Source organism: Carettochelys insculpta, chromosome 3, assembly GCF_033958435.1.
Source record: "Carettochelys insculpta isolate YL-2023 chromosome 3, ASM3395843v1, whole genome shotgun sequence".
Lineage (NCBI taxonomy): Eukaryota > Metazoa > Chordata > Testudines > Carettochelyidae > Carettochelys > Carettochelys insculpta.
The window spans coordinates 189,051,594-189,076,323 of NC_134139.1; the positions used below are offsets into that span (position 1 = coordinate 189,051,594).

General features: G+C 39.0%; 1 protein-coding gene and 1 long non-coding RNA gene across 12 annotated transcripts in view; one reads left to right on the top strand and one right to left on the bottom strand.

The window, feature by feature from the left end:
* PUM2 (pumilio RNA binding family member 2) overlaps window positions 1-24,730 on the bottom strand; it is a 124,865-nt gene that overhangs the window by 32,491 nt on the left and 67,644 nt on the right. For 5 of the 7 annotated variants that reach the window (XM_074991322.1, XM_074991321.1, XM_074991319.1 and 2 more), the window contains 4 exons: window positions 22,686-22,824; window positions 9,195-9,338; window positions 7,853-8,134; window positions 2,486-2,722 (listed from right to left, as the gene is read on the bottom strand). In XM_074991322.1, the coding sequence (XP_074847423.1) occupies window positions 2,486-2,722; window positions 7,853-8,134; window positions 9,195-9,338; window positions 22,686-22,824 (802 nt within the window). The remainder of the gene's footprint in view (window positions 1-2,485; window positions 2,723-7,852; window positions 8,135-9,194; window positions 9,339-22,685; window positions 22,825-24,730) is intronic. The other 2 variants (XM_074991320.1, XM_074991325.1) reach the window with 2 other exon arrangements.
* LOC142011586 (uncharacterized) overlaps window positions 4,584-24,730 on the top strand; it is a 48,469-nt gene continuing 28,322 nt past the window's right edge. Inside the window, exons 1-5 of one of the 5 annotated variants that reach the window (XR_012645141.1) lie at window positions 4,584-6,186; window positions 16,339-16,398; window positions 17,210-17,402; window positions 21,492-21,559; window positions 22,682-22,859. This is a non-coding gene — a long non-coding RNA (uncharacterized LOC142011586). Of the gene's footprint in view, window positions 6,187-16,338; window positions 16,399-17,209; window positions 17,403-21,491; window positions 21,560-22,153; window positions 22,204-22,681; window positions 22,860-24,730 lie in introns of all 5 variants that reach the window. The other 4 variants (XR_012645140.1, XR_012645142.1, XR_012645137.1 and 1 more) reach the window with 4 other exon arrangements.

Genomic DNA, 24,730 nt, shown 5'->3' on the forward strand with positions numbered 1-24,730 from the left:
AAAACATGATTTTAAACCAGTTGGGCTTATGTAGTTTTATCACTATAAGTGAAAATATAGTTCAGTGTCCTACATGATTCAAATCGCAGCCTAACAGGACTTGCTATTAGTAAGGAGCAACTACAAGTAACCAGCTTGTAAAGTGATGACTTGACAAGGGACAAGTGACTAAAATAAGTCTTGTGAGATTACACTTTGTCAAGTGGTAAGATGAGTTGGTGGCGGTTAAAATCTCTAAAAGCGCATTACTTTATTGCAAAGGAGCAGCCGGGGGATTTACGCTGTATTAACATTTTGAGAAGTGTCTGACAAAGGGGATATAAACCAGGTATATGACCACTTAATATTGCACTCAGCTGCAGTGGTCTGGATAGGATCCACTGCGTACCAACCACCATTTTAAGAGTACAGGAATTTAAATTTAGTTGACCTGCCCATACTAGCAAGACAAGACAAAGGACTTCAAAAGCAAGATCCAAAGGAGGACTAGAGCTGTGTTTGACCGTCATTACCAAAATACAGATAAACAGCAGTGCAAGCACAGCCTTAAAATATCATTCTGCTCTTAATCATGAAAAAATACTTTTCCCTTACATCTGCTCTTTGTATTGAGACAGATCTGCTTACTTTATTAACAGCTTTACTTTTTTGCACCTGATAGTATTACTAAGTCAACACAGCTTTCCAAAAATAGAACATGTAACTAAATTTCAACTCCTGAGACACCTTCATGTTTGTGCAAATCCATTAGGGACAATCTATCTGCTGCAGTGCAACTGAATCTTCATTACTGTTAAATATGAGACCTAAAAATAACACTATGACTTCCAGATTTTAATTTGATTATTCAGGACAGGAAAACAATATTACAAGTAAACTGATCATATTTGATCTGAAAATGTATGAAATAAAGTAAATCACGGAATCTCATGGTCAATTTTATAAATTCAACTTTATAGTGTCTACATACATTAATCCACTACTGTCTAAATGGTTTAAACCTGGCACTTAACACAATTTTGCTGACATACTGAATCCTGGATACTGATGGCACATTATGTATTTTCTCAAAACTGGAACAGACCCTGTTACTTAAAATAGTTCACTAAATGGAAAGCAACATACAGACTTCATCAACTTTGTGTGTATTGATAACATCCCCAAAATTTTGGATTTAAATTATAGTTTTCACTAGTTATGAATGCTCAAGTTAAGAAATGCAAAATAGTTTTCAATGATAACCCCCTTGTAATTTTCTGAAAAGCTAGTATTTGGGCTGAAACTTTCTGTTCTTGGTCTCAGCCCAAAAGGTACACTTTACAGACCTGAAAAAGGAAAGAAGGTAAGTAAAAACCACGTATTCTAAAATGTCCCCTTACCCATTTTTTTTTTTATTTAGAGCAGTCAGTATATAACAATAAAGTTATACTAAAGTGGGACACTAAATTGTAACTATCATATATTTCAATTATGCTTAACATGAGTGCATCACCACTTACACAATTCTGGCTCAAAAAAAAATTCGTTTCCCCTAGAGCTTCAATTCTCATTTCTTCCTGTTTTAATTTGTACAAAAAGTACACAGCAATTAAACTGTCTACTATCTTCATGGATGACTACGAAGTCAGTGGAGCCAAATCAAACTCATTCTGATAGTTATGTGCAATTTCATATATCCAAACATAAAAATCACTAAAATTTAGAGTAAAAAAGTATTATGAAGTAAGCCTGGATTGAACACAATCTTGGAAACATATACCTTATTTGTGGGTTTAAATGAATGTGGTATTTGTGGTTTCACAACTAAACTACCACAAAACTTCTTCTTGAATCAAATGTTTTTACAAATGTTAACAAAGAATTTGAAAATAACCTAAGGAAGAGAGGAACCACAGGAAAAATAAATTATGGATATCTAACAACTCAATTTTCTTCATCTGCTTGGTGATAATCCTTGATGTCCTGGCAAAGTAGCTGAACTCAAGGCAGCAGACTCACAGATTCAAAATTATCTTTCAACACATTCAATACTGTGAAGTATGGTTAAATTTTTCTCCTAACAGATGGAAGTTATTTTATTAACAATTCACTTGCTCGTATTAAAGGGTCATTGATAAATGTAAGTACACAAAGCACAAATAAAAATAACACACTTTTGCCTGTCAGACATAGTAGAAAAAAAATATATATGCACACTACAAAAAGGAGTTATCTTACTGAGCATCAGACCTTCCTTTCTACTTTTCATATCTGAAGAGTGGTATGATATCAATTGTTGGCTCCATACTGCAAAATGCTGTGCGCTCTGCACTGTGACATCAATGAAAGTTTAAGTGCACTCTGCAGCTTTCAGGACTGGGCCCTCTAATTAAAAACTGTTTTGACAGCAAAGATAGTGTGACATCTTTTATGCAACATACAATATTTTACACATACAGAAATACATACAAACATACAAACAGAAAGGGTTTTGTTTTGTTTTTACCTAAATGCAAACTGGATGAGGATCCATGTGATGAAAGTGATGGCGGTGGCGTAAGTGAATGTCCTGGAGTTTGGCTTGGCAGAGGCATGCCTATTGGACTTGGAGAGGAGGAAAATCCCAGACTATTGTAAAATGGCTGCCCTATGGGTGCTAGGCTGCTACTAGATCTTTTGTACAAGTCAGAGCTAGTAGATAGAGAATCTCTCCTTGTGGCACTACTACTTGCAGAACTGCCAACTGAAGAAGAAATAAAAAAACCCTAATTACATACAGTCTTAACTGAATAAAACCTATCCCCAACTACAGCTGGGCAATAACAGATGTGATCACAATCATAACAATTTGTTAGGGTAAAGACAATTCCTGTGGTAACCATACATGCTTTTTAATAAATCAAAAGTGGGTATAAACACACCACAGATACGGAATTAAGCATTTTAGTCAATGCCAAATCTTTTGACATTTCACTTCACACGTTTTACTGGTATACTGTAACAATATGCTTTAATGTCCTGGCTTCAGGCTTTGGAACCAGTAGTGAGGAATTTTCTATACTATGCCTTATATAATCCAGTGGTGCTGAAAGCATTGCCAGCCACTAATATCTACTAAAAATTCCCCACGTGAAATAATAATTCAAGTTCGTGCCACTTGGTTTCAGGAAACAGACTGGATAAAAGTAATTGCTTAAAAGTTGAGAAAGTAAAACAATGACTATCCTTCACTTTTGCCTCAGCTGCTACTGAAGTTTTTCTTCTTTTTCATACACCTCAGAGCTGTGGAAACATCTGGCCACACTAAGAAAGTAATTCCATTACAACCAGTTTTCAAATTACCTGAGAGAACTGTTGGCTTTCAGAAAGAATATTTTGGCGGAAGATCATAAAAGGATACAAAATGAGAAGAGAAGACGAGCACAGGGTGGGGTAAAAAAAATGGGGACTTGTGAGCAGCTTTAAATAATACTGTGGTATTAGTTGAAGGTAATTTATGGAACAGATGCTTACCCTAAATTGTATTAGCAAAGGACAGGAATATTGCCTAGTATTGTCAGAGACTGATGACCATTCTAGGACAAATTAAGGGATATGGATATATCTATATAGACCTGTATCTAGATATATGAATTACCCTTTTACAAATTTTGCACATTAAAACAATTCTGTGATGTTATGTAAGGCTGAAGTGTTAAAATGGAGTTCCTGCTTTCATTTTGGAACATGTCTAGCACATTGGTGAACATAACTAAGGTTGCTGGAGTTGCAAACTGACTTTTAGATCAGTTTGAAAAAGGACAAGATCAAAGCTGATTGTTCTAAGCCCTGACACATTTATACATATAAAAGCAACAAGTGGGGCTGGTAGTACTGCCTACTATTAAAGTTGCCTGACACCTCCCAGGACTGCTAGCTGCTTTTAAGTTTATCCAACTTTGATCATTTAGGCTGAAGTTTTCCTTTCTGCAGTCCTGCCTCAAGCTGCATTTTTTGGAAAATTGTACTCAGAATAGTTCAGCCATTTCAGAAAGACTAAAGCTAGTGAAGAATGTTTCACATATGTTCAATTCTGGCAACTATTCTTTAAGATGCTCTCATAACCCTATAGCTTGGGGCAGAAACTCGAAATCTGGCTCAGTGTGGCCTTTGTTTCAGGGATGAGCCTTTTGCTGCCCAGATTTGTTAAAGTTATAAGCCTCTGGGGGCAAAAGAGTGTGCATATGCTCAATAGAAGATTTTGAGCAAGTCTACAGTAGGTTTATCCCCTTCTCCAGCAAGGAGGACTCTCCAGGCAACTGCAGCTATGGACTGTCGCATGCTGTGCTAGGCATGGATACCAGAATTGACAGTATGGAGTCTCTCTCTTCTGTGCTCTTATTGCCTCCTGCTGATAGGCTCAGGCACTGAATGGGACAAGAACACTTAGACTGGGAAGTAACTGGCCAATGAGAAAGAATCAAGAGAGGCCTGAGATCAGAGGAAGTGCCAATGTGGAGACTGGGACAAAGAACTCGTGGGGGGGGGGTGCAGAGACAAGACAATGACACTGGAAAAGCTGCTTAGGGACAGAGACATATCACACAAGGAACCAGGGAAGCGTTGGGCACAGAATGGGGCTGGGGCTGGCTAAGCAAGGAGACCAGATAGATACAAGAAGCCAGGAGAGATTAAGAAGCCTGGGATGAGAAGTGCTAGAAGGAAGGAATGGCCATGAAGGTTCCAACACCCAGCTGGTAAACAAAATGGGTGTCTACTTGATGCTCCATGATAGAATTGGGGGTGGGGGGAAAATGGCGGAAGGAGAGGAGTTGATTTTTTTTAAAAACTAAGAGACTGCATCCAAAGAACTACATTAAGAGAATGTTGCAAATGCAAGACAGGAAATGTCAGAACTAAGGTTGCCTTATTTGGTGTCTTTGGGAATATGCATTATGACAATCTCTAATGATATTATTACATACTATTTTCCATAGAGATAGCTTAATAAAGTAGGTATTCAATATTTTCTTTTCCTCTCATTGTTTTATCAGATATCCCTCATATCTTACTTACTAAACACAAATTGCCTCATAGGCTCTTCTGTGGCACTTGTCACTATAGTTTTGGAGTGCTTCCTAAACATTAATGAATTTAGCTTCACAGTAGCTCTGCAAGAGGACTCTATTACCCCATTAAACTTCAGTTGCAGCTGTGAGTGTACTTCTACAAATCAGACCCAAAGTCTCAAATCCAGCTCCCCAAAGCTGAGGAATATAATCAATGGTCCCCTGTGAAAAATCTGGTTTAAGCAACTTGCCCTGCACCACACAGGACCTCTGCAGCAAATGCACAAATAGAATTCTCCAGGACAGCATTCAACCACCTTCCCCATGAAACTATTGCTTTCTCTTCCTGCATTCTTCTGCCTCACTCACTACCTATCCTTTAACTTCTGCAACAAATGCATACAGAATCTCCTTCACTATACTACCCTAATATGCCCCCAAAAGCAGGTCCATGTAGTGCACTGAATAAGGTAGGGATCCTATCCGGTGAAATAAATAAGTCGTGATCCTGTAATTAAAATTTGTAGCATAATGCATGTTCACAAGAGGTTTAAATTAAGGGTGCACAGGCAACCTTAGCACTGAGCATTTCCTAAGTACTTGAATATGCAACCTTAATGTTCTTTTAACACAGGTTTCTGTGTGTGATTTATATATAAGAACAGAGGACAGTACAAGTCATTGTCATTACAAGCATGCATGCCTCTGTTTGTTCTATTTCATTTACCAGCAAGTCAGCTAGGATATTAGGTTCATCATAGATTCTGAAGCTCTAAATTAGATTTAAAAAAAATTACAAGAAACAGCAGTTCAGATATTTAAGCTGGTATAATTAGTATTTGTATCAGAACCTACAGTTTTTTTTGAAAGGGCTATAATGTGGCTGGTATCAGGTATATTAGGCACAAGGGCACATGAATATATTAGTTTTAGGTAGCAACTTTTATCCTGAGAGTTCCATGGCACTTCTCAAAATTCAAAGCACAGACTGCTTCTCTCCTTTTGAAGAACTACCCTGTTAGTAAAATGACTTGAGGTAATGACTCAGATTTCAGCATCTGGGGCTGCTGCCAAGGCACCCGCCATTATATGACACAGACTCAATCAGTTGACTTTCAAGACATGTTGGAAAGGTCCTTTTTGCGTCAGTCTTTAGCAGGTATGTGGTTAACATTTATTTAAATTGGGGTGTTATCTTTCTGATGCTGCTGCTGCTGCTCAACAAGTTGTGCATTTCAAGATATTCTACACATTTAAAGATTTCTTACAGGGTTTATATCTTATAAATTAATATATATACACATAATGAACAATAATATATTCATCACAGGGGCTTATTCATGAATCCTATTTTTGTGTGTACACACACACACGCGTGCACGCGCTCTGAGTGCATTTCTGCAAATCAGACATATACATACAAGCAAATAGGATTCACTTAAGCAGCCAATAAAGTGCAACCAAATCTGGAGCACAACATGGCTGTTTAACAGTGCTCAAAAAAATCAGAGTGGCTTAGCAAAGAAGCTACATTTAAAAGTCTGTGCATTCCAATTACTAATTACTTTGTAAGTAAGGACCATCTGCATCAACACTGCTTGAAATCATCTAAGAACACTGAACACTATTTTAAAAAGGCATAACATTTGGGTGCTCTTAAAATTTGCATATTTAAAGGTCAGATTGTAAGCTTTGATTCTGCATTTGCTGGCTTTAGCATTTTCATCACAATGAATATTATTCATACTCTTTAGTGCAAAACAATGCTGCGACAACCTGTATATAAGCCATACCTAAAATAATACTGTTCAAGTGTGCAAGCTCAAATTTTTGCCCCAACATTTATTCATTTTCAAAGTTTGCTCCATGGTGTTATTTTTCTAAAATAAAGGTAGTAAGCAACCCAGTGTTATAAGTAACCAATAACTAATGAAGGCATATTGCTGAGGAAGAGATTTTCTACAAAGATAGTTCAGTTTACAGCTTCGAGTTTTTGAATAAATAATTTCAGCAGGAAAAGCTACCTTTTAATGTGCTCTTATGTGAATAAAAAAGTATATATCAAGCTTTTGCTACAATTAAAAAAAATCAAGAATATTATGGCTGTCATAATAATGTCATAATATGGCTGTGTTTCAAAATAGACTGTTTCATTTTTGGACATCTATGCTAAGTATTAAGGCTATAGTACTGCCAAGAATTAGAGGCAATCTTAACTATACATAACAGAGTAATCCCAAAGAAGTCTATGGGACTATTAATAGGACTAATACTTCACAGAATCACAGACTTAAGGCCTTTTAAAATATCTGGTAAGGATGAGCACAACATTTGCTCATATGATCAGCGTGTGTGTCAAATACTATTCTGATCATACTGTTAAAATAACTTCAAAAATGTCCAGACATAAAAAGCCAATTAAATCTCTCAAGAGCAAAATCTGAAAAACAGGCCAATCAACAGTTTTATATATATATATTTTTTTTAATTACAAAATGCAGTACTGGCAGAGAACTTCCTAAGAATAAACATAAGAAAATTCTAAACTGGTGTACTGTTCTTATTTTAGGAAAGTAATTGTTTTTGGACAGGTTTATGAATGAAGTGATTTTTTTAATTAATTTATTAAATGAAGAGAACAAGTTGCTTCTTATACAGAAGAGCTGGTGGACCAAACAGCCTCTTGCTCTTCTTTCTAAAATTATTTTTATTATAAACCCGAATAACCTATTTTTCAAGTTATTTGGAAATGTGTGTGGACACAAGTTCTTTTTTCCTTAAATTACAAATCCCACAGAATCTCCTCACTACATTCAAGAACCTACCTGATGAGCCAAATCCACCAAGTGCAGAGCCGATAGCTGCTCCTAAAGAGCTGCTACTTCCAAAGCCAAGAGATGTACTTCCTGGTTGGCCAGGACCATGTGAAAAAAGGGAACTGCTTTGGGAGTTACTGGTCAAAGAGTTACTGCCATAAAATGAATTAGATTGTAGACTACTATTTGTTTGCTGCTGCGGCTGTTGTGGCTGAGCACCAAGGGGCCGAAACAGACCGTTCGTGGCTCCCGCGAGATTGTTTGCTGTTCCTCCAGCTGAAGCTGCTGCAGCTGTAAGAAACATGTTTTCAATCATCATAATGGCTCTCTACAACATTTTGACTTTGCAAATGGACTATTCAGATCTAATCTTATATTCATGGATCCCTCCCAAAGAAGAAGATATGCACACCTTTAAAGAACTTAAATATACTTTGCAATAATATACAATCTTGATTATCCAAGGGAAAAAATGAACACAATTCTATTTTTGGATAATAGAGGTCAGGGCAAATTGTCAATGCAATTCAGAAAAATTTCACTACAGACAAAAAAATGACTATGCTCAGAATGGTATTTTGGTAATAAAGCTTAGGATAGCAGAGTTGTAGCTACCAATGAAAGGTGCCTTCATTTGCAACAGTCAAAAATGCGCTTTGACTAAAATAAGCAGCTGGAGATGGACAACAAAGTCTTATTCACTGAAATCTTCTACATCTGGTGCCATAAGTCACGATTTTAATTTTATAGGAGCAACAAGCTAATGCAAAATGTACAATTTGCTCAATAAACAAGAGCACCAGAACCTACAACTAATGAAGGGTAGAATATAAAACCAAACCCTTTTGATGTCACATTAAGGTCTCCCTTTCTTCCTACTACCCCTTTCGTACATTTTAATCCTTGCTGCTTTCTCCATGGGAACCCACTGCAATCCATAACCTTCTGCCAGGCCGAAGTAATGAAATGGTGCTTCCCTAGATAAAGCATCCTTTTAGAGACTAATGTGAAGTGCATGTATATGCATGGGGAGAGGGGAAGGAGAGAATGCACATCTTTGAGAAGCAGCTGTATTTGCAGGGAGGTGCCTGTATGTATATGGGGAGAAGGAAAAAAAAAAGGGAAGCTATTCCTTTGAGAAGCAGCAGTATTTGCAGGGGTGTGCCTATATGGGGAAAGGCATGAGAGAAGAAGAAAGAGCATGTATGGTATATTTTTCAGAACCAGCAGTATCTGCAGGGTTTACAGAGAAGAAGATCCACAATTAATAATCAGTATTCCTCAATGAAGATTAGAGTGAGAAGTTTCAATATAAACTTGAAAAAAAAAGTGTGGCAAATCTAATACTTACCCGCTTGTGCTGCTGCAGAACTAATTAGAACAGGAGTCGAGGCCACCAACCTGACTGGTGCTCCAAGGCCAGTTCTTGTTCCAGGGCCTACTACTAAGGCACCAGTCTGATCATAATAGGCAGTGGGGGCTATTACTTGATAGCCTAGATGATATAAAATAAAATGTTTGTAGTAAAAGCCTTTGTTTAAGGGAAAAACATAGGCGGACATCTCTCCTCTCCTTGAAGAATTTCATGCCTACCAACAAACCCAGAAGACAACATTTTTATAATATTCTCTAAGTGGCATCTAAACCTCAGGCTGAGATAAACAGCTAGAAAACCATTCTGAAAATAATTGTCATACATATGTACATTTACACTGGAAAAACATTAATGAAAACGGGAAGCTCTCTTATTTCACACCCCAAAACTTGAGCTTCCCTAAATTGGATTTTTATTTTGGGGGAAAAAAAAAAAAAAATCGATTCTCTTTAAAAAAAAAAATTTTGCTAAGTGGCAGTGAGAATTAAAAGCACTTTTTATTTACTTGCAGTGTTAAAAAGCAGGTTTCTGGTTCCAGGGTTTAAAAAAGTATATCTGTAACTATTTGCTATAGCTGAGTGCCATTTTCTAATGTATTTGTTCTTATACTTTTAAAATATGATTATTTCTTCCTTTCTACCATTATTTCATGGAATCATGGAACACCAGAACCGGAAGGACCTTGAAAAGTCATCAAGTCCAATCCCCTGCCCTCTAGACCATCCCAAACAGATGTCTATCTAACCTGCTTTTAAATGCCTCCAGGGATGTGGGTTCCACAACCTCCCTGGGCAATTTATTCCAGTGTTTAACCACCCTCACAGTTAAGAAGTTTTTCCTAATATCCAACCTAAACCTTCCTTGCAGCAGTTTAAGCCCATTTCTCCTTGTCCTATCCTCAGAGGCCAAAGGGAACAATTTTTCTCCCTCCTCCTTGTAACCCTCTTTGAGGTACTTGAAAACCGCTACCATGCCCCTTCTGAGTCTTTTCTTTTCTAAACTAAACAAGCCCAGTTCTTTCAATCTTCCCCCACAGCTCATGTTCTCTAGACCTTAATCATTCTTGTTGCTCTTCTCTGGACTTTCTCCAATTTCTCCACATCTTTCTTGAAATGTGGTACCTAAAACTGGACACAGTACTCTAGTAGAGACCCATTTAGCGCAGAGTAGAGCAGAAGAATGACTTCTCGTGTCTTGCTCACTACACTCCTGTTAATGCATCCCAGAATCTTGCTTGCTTTTTTTGCAACAGCATCACACTGTTGACTCATATTTAGTTTGTGGTCCACTATGACCCCTCGATACCTTTCTGTAATACTCCTTCCTAGATAGTCGCTTCTCATTCTGTATGTACGTATGAAGCAGATTGTTCCTTCCCAAGTGGAGTACTTTGTATTTGTCCTTATTACACTTCACCCTGTTTACCTCAGACCATTTCTCCAGTACGTCCCAATCATTTTGAATTATGACCCTATCCTCCAAAGCAGTTGCAACCCCTCCCAGCTTGGTATCATCTGCAAACTGTGTGTGTAAGTACACAGAGCAAGCTACAAAACCAACCCCAACCCTATCATTGCTCATCCCCCAAATTAAGTTAAATTAGGAAGGGGATTAAGAGTTTCTTGCACTTCCACGAAAAACCACCTTTAAAATTCCACCCACAAAAATGTTTTGGGAGAAAACTATTTATGCAACATTACAGGTGAAGAATATTAAAATTAACTACTGGAACTAAAATGACCCTATCCTAGTCAGTTTCACTTTGAAACTCACAGAAAATATTTTGTGCTCCAAATAAAACCACTTACATTTGTATCAGTTTCATTCTGTGGGAGAGAGCTTGGGAGGGAGAGGAAAAGAAAACAAAAGCATTCAAAGAACATGCACCTACATACTTACATCCACTATAAAGCACACGATATTTAAGAGTCAAAATAAAGGCCTCAGAAGTAGAAAAGTAGGAAAAATAGATGATTCCAGAAAGGGGGAGGAAAAGACAAAAGAAATAAACAGCAATTTCTGAATTTTATTTTGGTATATATTTAAACAAAGTAAAACCAAAACCATCCCTGCAGCTCCCAGGCAAAAATCAGAGGAGGAGTTTCTGCCTAGTAGGCAGACGGAGTTCAGGGCTTCAGCCCCAAGCGGTGGTAGGCATCTCCCATTGAGCTGAAGCCCCGAGAACCCCCGCCTATAAGGCTGAAGATCCAAGCTATGGCAGTAGCACTGTCTCTCAAACATCTGAAGACTGACTGACAGGGCCATATACAACAGCAAGTCTGGCCATCTTAGACAGATACTATTACATATTGCTTTTTTTTGTTAACAAGAGAAGCTGGTATGCAGCTGACTCCTGGCTCCCTCCCTTTTGCCCCGGGTTCCCACAACTGGGGCTGCTGGTGGGACTCCTGCACCAGTTGGCTCTACTATGTAGCAGCTGGAGACCCTTGCCCCACACCTGGGTTTATGTGGCTGAAACTGCAGGTACAGCTTCCTGCTGTGGTTGGCTCCCAGCCCTGGGACTACTGGGGCTCCTCCGGCTCTGGCTCGGTCCCCAAGGCTGGAGTTGCCAACAGGAATCAGCTCACAGCTTTGGGGCTGCTGGGGTTCCCCCTGGGTCTCTGAGGCTGGAGATGATGACAAGGGCTGACTCCCAGCCCTGGGCAGCTCTCAGGGGCAGGAGCTGCTAGCAGAGATCCATGCCCCTGCTGCCTTCCAGCCCTGGGACTGGTGGGGTCCCCTCATGACCCAGATGGGACTGCGGAATTGCTGGTACAGCATACTAAGCCATACTGTCACTACTACTACTTAAAAATAATGCTAAAGTAATGCAAAGGTTGCAAAAAACAAGTCCTCAAAAAGTTGGAAAATGCCGGAATTAACCTCAATTTACATCATCACATACTATATTTTCACAGTATCCTTGCCTCGTTCAGTGCACACAATGGATTGTGTTCCTCAGAATTCAGGTTTTTAATTGTTTTCGTCCAATATGTTGCCCCAGGCTATACGTAATATGCCTCACCCATATTTTATTGAGCACAATCAATAGTCTCTGTATTGGTATTTCTGCACTACGCCTCTCTGTAATATCTGAGTGCTTCACAAATACTAACGAATTTATCTTGAAGACACCTCTGAAGTGAGGTGGTACTGTCACCTCCATTTTTGAAATGGGGAATTGAGAAACAGAGAAATGCAGACCAACATCACCAGAAATGTCCACTTACGTTGGGTACTCACCCTGAAATGCCAAAAACCTCGTTTTTCCACAGTGCTTATTTTTACAATTCTTAATATGTTCAAAGCATATGTCCAACCAACTTTAGCTTTAGTTGTGAGTGCTCAGAACTTATGCAACCTCAATCTCAGGTCAAGTACCCAAAAGATGACCACCACATAATCAGAGACCACCTGTGATGTTTAGTTCAATTCACCTGACTGGCACCACACTATAACTAAGATAAAATCTCTGGCATGGTAATCAACTGTGTAAATCACAGTAACATCCTCCCTTTTCCTGTACTCCCCACTTTTGTTCGCTCCACACCTTTCAACTCTGTAACAAGTAATATAAGGATCCTACTGACTACAACCACATTCACTACTGCTTCAATTCATACCCAGAGCAGGTCCATCCTGCACACTGATTAACACAGAAAACCTGCAGGGGAAAAATAATATATGAGCATATAAGGTAAAATGGTGTAAACTAAAGATGGCACAAAGAGGTTGAATAAAGTTGCACCGACAACCTTAATTATTTTATTTTCTTAAATTTGAGAGCTTGGCTTTGCAACCCTGATGCTCATTTGACAAAAGAAACTACATTAGGAAAACTAAGTGTTTAGAAAGCAAACTGAGAAACAAAATCCATCACGAGGAACCATTTCAACCCCCACAAAGGATTATCAGATGAACTAGAACCTTTACATTTCTGCTTATAGCTCTGCCACTGGAGCTATAGGAGCAACCCTTATAAGTCTGCTACCAGAAGACTTATCTTACAAGAGGGTTCCTGCAGCTGATGCCTAGACATCAGAGAACATTATGAAACTCTGGAACCTGAGGTTCAATTCAAGGGTACAGAGGTGAATGGGCTGTAGAAGTTATAAACCCCTTAGTCCTGCTCCCTTTGCCTGGAGCATGGTACTGTCCTCACCCTTTATGCATTCCAGTCAGGGTGCTTCCTCTTCCTCCCTCCTCTTCCACAGAAAGGAGATCTCCCTGCTCTCAATTCCAGTACCTGGTGCCACTACACTCCTAAGACACCCAGGAAGAACAATTCAAAGTTTAAGTTCAGTGCATCAGGGCCAGAGAGAGGAGGGTGGGCTGGCCGCTCTCACCACAAGTTTATTCAGTTAACCAGTGGTTACAGGGGAGGGGGGCTGGAACCTAGGACTCTTGGGTTGCATGCCCGCCGGAAGCGGGGCGGAGAGTAACACAGTGGTTACAGCAACAGGCTGGGAGCCAGAACTTCCTAAAGCTGTGGACTAGTGCATGCTCTGTGCCCTTAGAATCTCTGCAGGATGTCGACACCAATTTGCAAAAGTCTAATTAAGCATGTTTGAGCACCAATTTTCAGAGGCTCATAATTCAACTAGTGATGTTTAATGTTTAACCAGTTAGTCTCAGACTAAATAGATGAGACTTACAGTTATAGTTCATCAGAAGGGGCGAGAGAAACAGCCTGCCCCCAGTGAACTGCACGTGGGGGTGCTCTAACCTGGCTGGAGCAGTCCCGGTCCACCATTAATGGCTGGGGCGAGGGTGCCCCCCGCGTTAACCAGTAACCAGTTAAACTTAACATTCAACTGGTTAACTAATTAAGTGGGATTTTACATCCATAAATTCCATCAAATTTGGTGAGATTTTCACAGCCAAGAAAGCCAAAGAAACACTACAGTTTCTCAACTAAACAGGAGTTAAAGGACTTTTTTTTCCAAAAAACACTGGTAGAACAATGTATTTCCCCCCAGCTTCATTTTCAGAATTGACAAATGCTTTTGCTGAATATTTTAAAAAATTTCAACTTGAGGCAAACACCCAGCATGGAAAATTTCAAGCCTGAACTGTTACAAGTTGGCAATAGTTATAAGCAACTGAAAACTGGGTTGTATAATGTAAAGTGTTAGACAGTCTTAACTATAACCTGCGCTGCCACCTCTACATACAAAATGGCCTGGCTGTGGCAGACTTCACCATTAAGACCACTATTTTCATATGACTGAAAAGGGCGAGGTTTTCTAACTGCACTTGGTATTAGGGAATTTCTGTAAAGAATGCAGAATAGAGTATCAGAAGTGAGATTTTTCTACTGTGTGTTTTGTATCACCTGGTACTACACACACATTACAAAAAGTAATGATTCACCATATGGGGGGCCTGGGGGGTAAGAACAAGGCAGCTGTACATTTATACAAACTTGAATTAATATAACATGTTCACATCTGAGCTCAAAAACTAAAACTATACTGAAAATTCACTAAACTTCTTGGCCACTGCAATGTTTTTCTATACTATGTCCAGACTGGAGATGTCTAAGGAAAAGAACTGAGAGGATGCCACATGTTGCTGGCATTTGCCTGCCACCATCTTACCACCCTTTAGCAAACTGCCAGAGATCATGGATAAGAGCGTGGCAGGCAAATGCCACCTAAACTGCTGAGATGATCCCATTAAGTACCTTACAATGAGACTAAACTGTATTCTCTCCTGCCTTGATAAGACCATTCTGCGCCAGATTTCATCAATGAAAGAGACAGCTCACAAAAAGAGAAGATTTAAACTGGATCTCCTGTGCTGCTTCCATCTTCATAGAAGATCTTATAGGCTTTGGCTAGCGAGAAATCACTGGGATTCAACATGGTTCCCGACCTACTACTTCTCTCACTCCTATCACTGATCTGCGATTCTTTAGATTCTTTACTGACAGACGATATTGCATTAATCATGATGTGATGAAGACCACTGTCAGACTTTACTCTGTGAATGAAAGCCCCATATCCGAGGCCGCCCAATTTTTTTTTATTATAAGTACACACACTAAACAGACCGTGCCAAGCTGACTGGGCAGAATCAAATCAGAATTCTTGGCTCTTCTAAATAAAAATAGAAAATAAATTACTAAAAAAAAAAAACCTAAGTAACTTATCTGAACTGCTTTCATTTTGTATTCAGGAGGCTAGGGTTTGCACATTGTGATGCCATATTGTGAGGCTTAGAAGTCCAAGCTAAGTCTTTTGTAAACGTTCAGTGTGGAACTACTTGAAATATAACTGGAAGCCATATGTAATCACATTACATTTCATAAACTCGTTCGTTTAGTTAAACATGAAATGTGTTTTGAATACAAAACTCAATAAAACATCTGTCTTAAAAAAGTCTGTATTACATGATATTTATTATTCATTTGTGTATTCTAATACTGTCTGTGAAATAAAGTTGTAAGAGGTTAGAAACTCAAATCAGGATCTAAAATATCCCTTTGTAAAATCTCATTTCCCTCCTTGGAAAATCCATTTTAGCTTGAACTGAGTGTTATTCAGTAAAATTAGAGCAGATCCCATTAAAGAGACCAAAATGCATCTAGTTGTTGCTACTTTTAAAAAGAAGTTATCAGGCCAGTTTTCACAAATTAAATGTATGCTAATATGTGTACCTCATTCATGAGCAAAAAAACCACACAGGGTATCACAAATCAGATAAGTGTGTTGATGCACAGTCACATAGCTGCAGATATTGGAGACTGCATGCACTGAAAGTATCCACAGGTGGGATGTCATCATGCATGACTAACTCTGAAAACCTGGCCCACAGGGTTTAACATTTTAGGCTGTCTAAAAGAAAATCAGATACAAAAACTGTCTGTAGATTAAATTTAATCCACCTCCTCATTTACCACTCAGTAGTGAATTAACAGAATTAGGAGGCAGTTCCAGTTCCATGACTAAGACCCCAGGATACCAGATTCCTTCCAAAGCTAAAGAAACACTGCAGCAATGATTGCTATCAAGACAACTACTTAATACGTAATTACCTTAGGGATAAATAAAACTTCTAACTTTCCCTTTAGAAAAAAAATCAATTTGTTCTAAATGATATTCTGTATGTTTACCAGATTACCAGGGTGGAATGAATGAGGTGAGAAGATGCTAACAGAAATAAAAATCATCATCAGGTATGAAATTTCTCATTCTGTTGCATGACTTCGCTCGTCAATCCATGATTAATGGGAAGTAATGAACTGTGAATAACAAATGCATGTGAGTACACAAGAGCGTTTTTTTTTTATTATTAAAGGAGAATAATAGGCAGAAAATGCAAGTTACCCACAAAAGCTTTGTAATTTAAGGAATTATATGGGTATGAACCCAATAGTATTTGCCTGTCTGTCTGGAGATCAATGGAACTTTGCAAACCCTTCTTAGATGGGACTCAAAAATGGTCCCAGGTACAAAGGCACGCTAGTATGTCAAATGGTGTAGGATTTTACCATCTTGTCTGGCTACATCTCTGAGGCTCTAAGGTGTTGGCATTTTGGATGGAAGGAGATGAATAAGGTACAACTCCCAAGAGTACTTCTCATGCTTAAAAAGTATCTTTAGATTGCTCAGACAGCCTTATTTCCATTTGAACATATCTAGGTTCAACTTTTAGTCACTGGGTCATGTTAGTAAAAGGAGAATTTCAAGTAGGAGTAGAGAGGGTACTCTACTTGTGTGTATGTGGCACTGTCCCACCCGTGCCTGGAATACTGCGTCTAGTTCTGGTGTCCACGATTCAAGATGTTGACAAACAAGATTAAATGATTATAAAACCTGACTTATAAAAGACAGATTCAAGGAGCTCAATCTATTTAGTTTAAACAAAGATTAAGGAGTGATGTGATTACAGTCTAGAAGTACTTACACTGGGAACAACTATTTAAAAATGGCCTCTTCAACCATGTTTTCTCTAATCTTTTTCATCCACGTGTGGAATAAATTTAGTTATGCACTAACAGGAAAAATACAAGTTCAGCTGGGGGCACTTCACTAACCAGCTGAGAGGCACTGGACTCTTTCCTGAACAGCCACACAAGTGCACAGCTTACAGGGAACACTGCTCTTCAATACTGCAGTAAGATGGAAGAATATGATCCAAGGCTGGAAGCTGAATTTACACATTCATACTGGAAACAAGGTAGAAATTCTTAATGGTAAAAGTGATGAGCCACTACAACAATGTACCAAGGGTCATGGTGGATTCTCTATGACAGAAGACTTTTAATCACAAACCAATGTTAATTTAAGAGACAAACTCTAGGAATTATTTTGGAGAATCTGTACAACTAGACAAGGTGAAAATAGAGGTCTCTTCTGGCCTTGAAATCTAGTCTAGGTTGAGATCATTAGAACTCTGGGATTACAATAATTTGTAGCATTTAGAGGCAGGGCTCCATTCTGCATAGTATTGTACAGGCCGAACCTCCAATCTGGAACTCTCTCTAATGGCAACTTCCATAATCCAGCAGGATTTTAGTTGGCCAGACAACCACTTATGAGTGTTACCAAGTTTCCTGTAGCACCGTAAAACTTTGTTTCCAGCCACCAGTCCTAGGTCTCAGTGTTCTGTAAGGTTATTTAACTGTAATTTACCTCCAAACATCTTCTAAGAGCCCAGTAAACAGTGGGACTGTTGGTCATGTGCTAGACAATATTGACCTGCTGTAGTCTGGCAAATTCTCTCATCCGGCACTGGTCAGGTACCGAGGGTGCTGGATTAGAGAGGTTCAACCTGCACTAACAAAAAGATAGTTTCTGCCCTAAGAGAGATTTCTTTCCCCTCACACCTGGAAATGTGACTGACCAGAGGAATATGTAAAGTTTCTTGCTTTAGTTTTGCTTGGATATCAAAGTCTCTCAACACAGCTAATAGAGAATCCTGGCTGAAAGTGTTATAGAAGGGTCCTTCGCTCTCTATTAAGCCTAAAGTGCCTTCTCTGTCAGTAGAGGATTGGAGGATGACCTCAATGCTTTTTCTCCTTCTGTATCATTATGTGAACATTTTTGGAAGGTGACAGATTCTTCTCTGTTCAGGACATTATTTTTTCATTGCCACTGAGAAATTTTGACATTAGATAATCCCTAATTTTGGAAGTAATGTAAACAAACAGTCTTCCTTCTGTCATAAACCAGCCTTTAAGCGGAAACAAAAGGAAACTTCCCCTGTGATTACCATAATGGCTCAATATGTGGTTTCTTGCACCTTCGTCTGAAGAAGTTGATACTGGCCACCTGTCAGACAACACAGTGGATGTGCTGGATAGTAGTCTACCTTGCTATTTATAGTGAAAATTGATTTTCAGGAAACCAAATTTTGGTATACTCAGAGAGCTAGTAGGTAAGGTCCCATGGGAAGCAGGACTAAGGGAAAAAGCTGAAGAGAGTTGGCAGTTTTTCAGGGGAATAGTATTAAGGGACCAAAAGCAAGCTATACCGCTGCATAGGGAAGACAGAAAGTATGGTTAAAAACACCTTGGCTTAGCCAGGAGATCTTGCAGGATCTCAAAATCAAAAAGGAGTCCTATAAAAAGTAGAAATTAAGAGAAATTAAAAAAAATGAATATAAGCAAACAATACATGTATGCAGGGAGAAGATTAGAAAGGTCAAGACACAAAACAAGCTTAAACTAGCTAAAGACAAAGGGTAACAAGAAGTCATTCTATCAATATATTACAAGCAAGAGGAAGACCAAGGATAGGGTAGACCCGCTACTCAGTGAGGAGAGAAAAACAATATCAGGAAACTTGGAAATGGCAGAGGTGCTTAATGACTTCTTTTAGTCTTCACCAAGAAGGCAGATGCAGAAATACCTAACATGGTGAATGCTTAGAAGGAAGAGGGTAGGTTTAGAGGATAAAATACAAAAAGAACAAGTTAAAAATTACTTAGAAAAATTAGATGGCTGCAAGTCACCGGGGCCTGACGAAATGCATTTAGAACACTTAAGGAACTGATAGAGGTGGTTTCTGAGCGTTTAGCTATCACGTTTCAAAAGTCCTGGAAGTCAGAAGAGATTCCAGAAGACTGGAAAAGGGCAAATATAGTCCCCATCCACAAAAAGGGAAAGAAGAACAATCCAGGAAACTACAGACCAGTCAGTTTAATTTCTGTGCCACAAAAGATAATGGAGCAAATAATTAAGGAATTCATCTGCAAATATCTGAAAAGAAATAAATTGATAGGTAATAGCCAGCATGGATTTGTAAAGAACAAATCATGCCAGACCAATCTGATAGCTTTTTTTGACAGGGTAACAAGTCTTGTGGAAAAGGGAGAAGTGGTGGATGTGTCATATCTAGACTTCAGTAAGGCATTTGATACGGTCTTGCATGATCTTTTTTTATTAATAAACTAAGCAAACACAACTTAGATGGGGCCACTATAAGGTAGGTGCATACTCATGGCTGGATAATCATTCTACAAGAGTAGATATTAATGGTTCGCAGTCATGCTGGAAGTCCATAACAAGTGGGTCTCTGCAGGGATCTATTTTGGGACCGGTTCTATTCAATACCTCCATTAATGCTTTATATACTGCCCCTTACAAAAGCAGCTTCTCAGCCCTGGGTGTTAATATCTTCCCATTAGACTCTGACAATGGGCCTGTATGATCCGAGTTGTTTTTTCCTTTTTGATACATACTACTGATAATGGGCCATTTCCACCTTGCTGAATAGAACTTGTCAGCTCTGGCCCTCCCTTTTACTGGGACCCCACTCTTCAAATACCCCCCAGGAAACCCCCCCCCCCAATCATGCATCTGATGAAGAGGGTCTTTGACCACAAAAGCTTATGCTCCAAAATATCTGTTAGTCTATAAGGTGCCACAGGACTTGTTTTCTTGAAAAATTTTTTAAAATGGACTTAAAAAGGTCTCTAGCCTGAAAGTAGATCTTACAAATGTAAAATTATGTATGAACAATAACTGCATTCAAAAACAATGCAATACTTCAGCATTGTAAGTTCACTTAGTCCTACTTCTTGTTCAGACGGTCACACAAACAAGTTTTCTTTGCATTTAATACTGCCAGCTTCTTGTTTATATTGTCACCGGAAAGTAAGAACAGGAGTTCATATGGCACTGACGTAACTTATGTCACAAGGTATTTACTTGACAGATGTGCTGAAGATTCCTATGACCCTTTATGCTTCAAACACCATTCCAGAGCACTTGAAGATGGTCCCAGGAGTAGCTGGTTAGGGGCTCCAAGATGGGGGGCAGGAGCAACATGGCTGCAGAGCGGAGAAGAGGAAGGGCACCTGAACTTGTTGCCAGATGTCTATGGCTCTGCTAAATCAAGTGTGCAGCACCTGACTGACTCTTGGACAACTGCACAGCTGAGAGGGAACACTGCTTCCTAGTGTACACCAGACTGCATAGAGGAAAGCTGATGGGACTTATGATGACAGAGGACATCTAAAGAGTAGCTCAGCACAGACAGCAATGGTGAAGCCTTGTTTGTGCCCAAAGTGATGTCTGACAATGAGGGAAGAATCCAGGTTCATGATGGTGCAACTGCATGAGGAATGGAACCCCGTTATCTCTGTTTTGGCCACAAACTGCCTGATGTGTAGCAAGTCTAGAGAGCAGGGAAAAGACACACCTTCCTGCCTGTGCCCCATGCCCTGGTAGAGTGAAGAGCCTACTCTCTGAAAACCAGAGAGGTGCAATTTCCATTCCACTAGTGCTTGCAAAATAGAGCTTCATTGCGTGATATGCTGCAGCACGGGGGAGGATGGTGGCACTGGTTAGTCTGCTCCACAGCACTATGAATGTAACTTTGCCAGAAGAGCCCAGCAAAAGACTCCCTCAGCACAGAAAGGCAAGAAAGAAAAGGTTTAAACCCTGATTTTTATTTCACTTAACAACATGACCAGCTATATTAGGAAAAGAATGATTTTCCTTCTGGAACCCAAGGGCACTGGAGTTTGCAAGCCTCACAACTGAGCAGGCTGTGAAGAGTTCTCTGTGGAAATTCATATGCACCCAGTTGAGCCTCCCACACTGGAGCAGCAGCTTCCAGCAGGTGTCAAGACTTCACATGCCTCTCCCTCTCAGCACCCATGTCCTGGCAAAGGCTTGTTGTAACCAGGTATAACCTAAACTCTCATGTCCCATTTCCTGGCAGAGCACAGGACAGTGGCTTGTGATAGAAGGGCATAGGTTATCTGCTGAGGCCCTGAAAAGCTACTTATAGCACTTCTAACATGGCTTGATGCTTGCAGGGTATCATCGCTTGCTGTTGTGAAATGCAAAAGGAGCCTGAGAGTCATTGTCTTGGAGAACACAAAAGGTACAGACTCACTGCTCTAGTGATTCCTCACTTCTGGAGAAGGCAGCTAGAAGCTGAAATGTAGCCGCCACTACATGAAAACAAAACAAATTAAAGTTATGGAGCTATCTGGCCAGGAGAAACTGAAAAGCCAACTTGTTTCTCAGCTGGAATTAAAAATATATGATGGTCTGAGTGGAAAGAGGCCTTCTAGTCCTGCAGCCTCCAGCAATATTGGACTGCACCACCCAATAATGATACACTACTACTGCATGTCTTCTTTCTTTGCTTACTACTTCCATCAACTGAAGCTAGATGATAGCACCCTCTATAATTAAACTGAGAAGTTAAAAAAGACCCACTCAAACACATTTGTACTGATATGAGGGCAAGGAGAATGGTCAAGTTGTCCGGCTCATGCAGTTTAGCAACAGTTCCGACACTGTTCAATGACACGCACTGTGCCTTTTATCACGTACAAATGGAAGTACACTAGGATAAACATTTTCTCTAAATAAAAGCTATTAAGCATATGCTACTTTACTGAGGAGAGTTTAAAACTCTGGGAGACTGAAAATTTCAGAATGTGCAGCTTTGTTTTATTTCTTTTGTAAGCCTACGTACCAAAACGTGTAGACATTTGAAACTCATCATCCTTTATAGAGGTAATAATAAAGCAGTTTACTTTTTTCTTCTACCATTTTAAATTCCCCATTTCAGTGCTGTTAAAAGTGATATGGGAAAAGCATGAAATTTATTCTACAATAAATAAATTATTTTGGCTTTAGCTGCAGTAACAATTGACTGTTGATAGCTAATAAAATTATTTTGGAACTGCATATCTGTGGGGCATTATCCATTTGTGAGATGTTCTGAAGTTACCCAAAACTAAATACATTAAATGTAAAGACAGATATTTTAAATGGATATAAACAGCTAAAAACAAGTTGCAAGAAAACCTCTAATATTTGAAAAACCTTGTGCCGAGATTTCACCCAACTAAACAAGCAAAGTTGTACAGAGACGAGTGCCAAATAGCCTTTTACAAATATAATAGGATTTAAAGAAATAGTTAACTTTACTTCTAACAAAACCAGTATTTTAACTCAAACTGATTTTTAATTTTCTTAATCCATCAATGAGATACCTGGCATGCCTGTAGCAAGACCCTGACCAAAAGCCAAAGCTGGATTTGCGGCCGCAGCTGCTGCAAGTGACTCTGCCTGTTGCCCTTGCTGACCATGATTGGGAGTAAGAGGGCGCTGACTTGCTCCAGCACGCAGAACCTACAAAAGACCAATATATACTATTTTCTTAAAATGTGAGTACAAAAATCAATTATATGCTATAAAAGGTGTAGGACAGCTGGTTTGTGTTTTCAGTCACATTTAGCTTTGAATTTAATTTTCAGAATGCCTCATCTTCATGATTTCAAGTGCATAAATACATGAAGTGTAAAAGGTATAGACTACGTCTGTGAAAGTACTGTAGTACAAGAGGGCTAGGTTCAAGGATTCTTTGGGGTCTTCTACTATTTTGCAAAACAGAGACAGGTTATTTTAGAAATGGTAATGATTCTAGAGGAAAATAAAATTGTAAAATAAATAAATAAATAAATAAAATAAAAATGCTCCTAAAACTGCATCTAGAAACATCTGTGAATCCTGATAGTTTAATAACTAAAATCTGATCCTTACCTGACACACACATTAAAATATATACAGTTATTATTCTATACCCTTTCCTTCCCCAATTGAAAACTTTTTCTTCATTAACATTTCATAATTGAAAAGAATTCACATCCTAATCTTTGAAAATTTATGCAATATACTTACCTAACCTATCCCCTGCCAAAATATATCCAAGCACAGCCTTTATCATCAAATCTTATGGAAGTAGATAAGCGAGCGAGACTTTGTTTCAGGTTTTTAACTCCTCTACCCAGTTATGACAAATAAACTTTATATTTTAATCACCTATTTGACAAAACAGTACATGTTCTAGATGAAAATTTTGGAAAGAAAAATGAAGTTTAGCTAGCATCTTATGTCTGTGCGTTCCTACAAAAGTATCTCACACAAGTTCTTTACAGGTTAAATTAGTCGTTCCCAAATATTTTAATAAGACAACACATCGACCACATTTTGGCTTTTTTGGAAACCCAACACTCGTTTGTTTCTGGAACACATACACAAACATGTATCTATTATAATACTTACTGCATTCTATGAGCTGTCATACAGGAATGTGGACCTCTTACTCTTACTACTCTTCAACATCTTAATTCCTCTCTCCCCTCCCCAGACAAATCCCCCAGCTTCCTGCTCAACTACCTCTCTTCCCCCACCCCAGCCCGGCCCTTTCTACTCTCATTCTTCAACCTTCCCTGTAGCACCAGTCAGCCAGTCTCCTGTAGGCTGCTGACTATTCAGTTTGCTCTGACAATTTCCTCCATGCTGCTACTCATGCCTAGGACCTGTTCCGTGCACTGCTGCCCCAGGCCAGCCGAAAAGAGAGTACAGAAGTAGAGCATTTATGGCAGACATTCTACTGGGGGGCTGAGAGGTGCTTAAGGTGTCTGAAAAGTGCTGGTAACCCACATAAACCTTGTAGGGACTCACTACTTGGGAAACAGATATTTATTCAACAAGTAGGAGTGAAACATCTGCCAGGAAGAAACAATGTTCAGCTATCTAGATTGCTCATCCGAGACAACTGGTGTCAAACAATTGCTTTGAATGGGAGGAAAGCTTATCGGGTGAGGGGGCAACTTCAGAATTTTAAGAAAGGACATTCCTGGAAAATTATATATTGAGATAAGAATGACATTGAATGTTTTGTTGTTTTGAGGAAACAATACTTTTCATTATTCAATACATACCCCATGTAAGATTTATTTTTTGTCTTTAAGAAATATATCTTTCCGTTATAGAGCAATGCATATGATAATAGTAGCGGAGAAAAATAAAAATAAAATATTTTCCAGTAGGAGGAAAATTAAGAGCTATTAAAGCACAACTGCATCGTGCTGCAGCATTATAAGAAAAAAGCTTCAAGAGGATGTGGCTGTCTAACCTAATTTTTTTCTTGCTGTTGACTATGAAAATCATTTAAAATTTTGTAGGAATGTTTCTGATTATTCACAAAGTGCTACTTACAAAGGGCTTAGCTATGCCTGAAACACTACAGCAG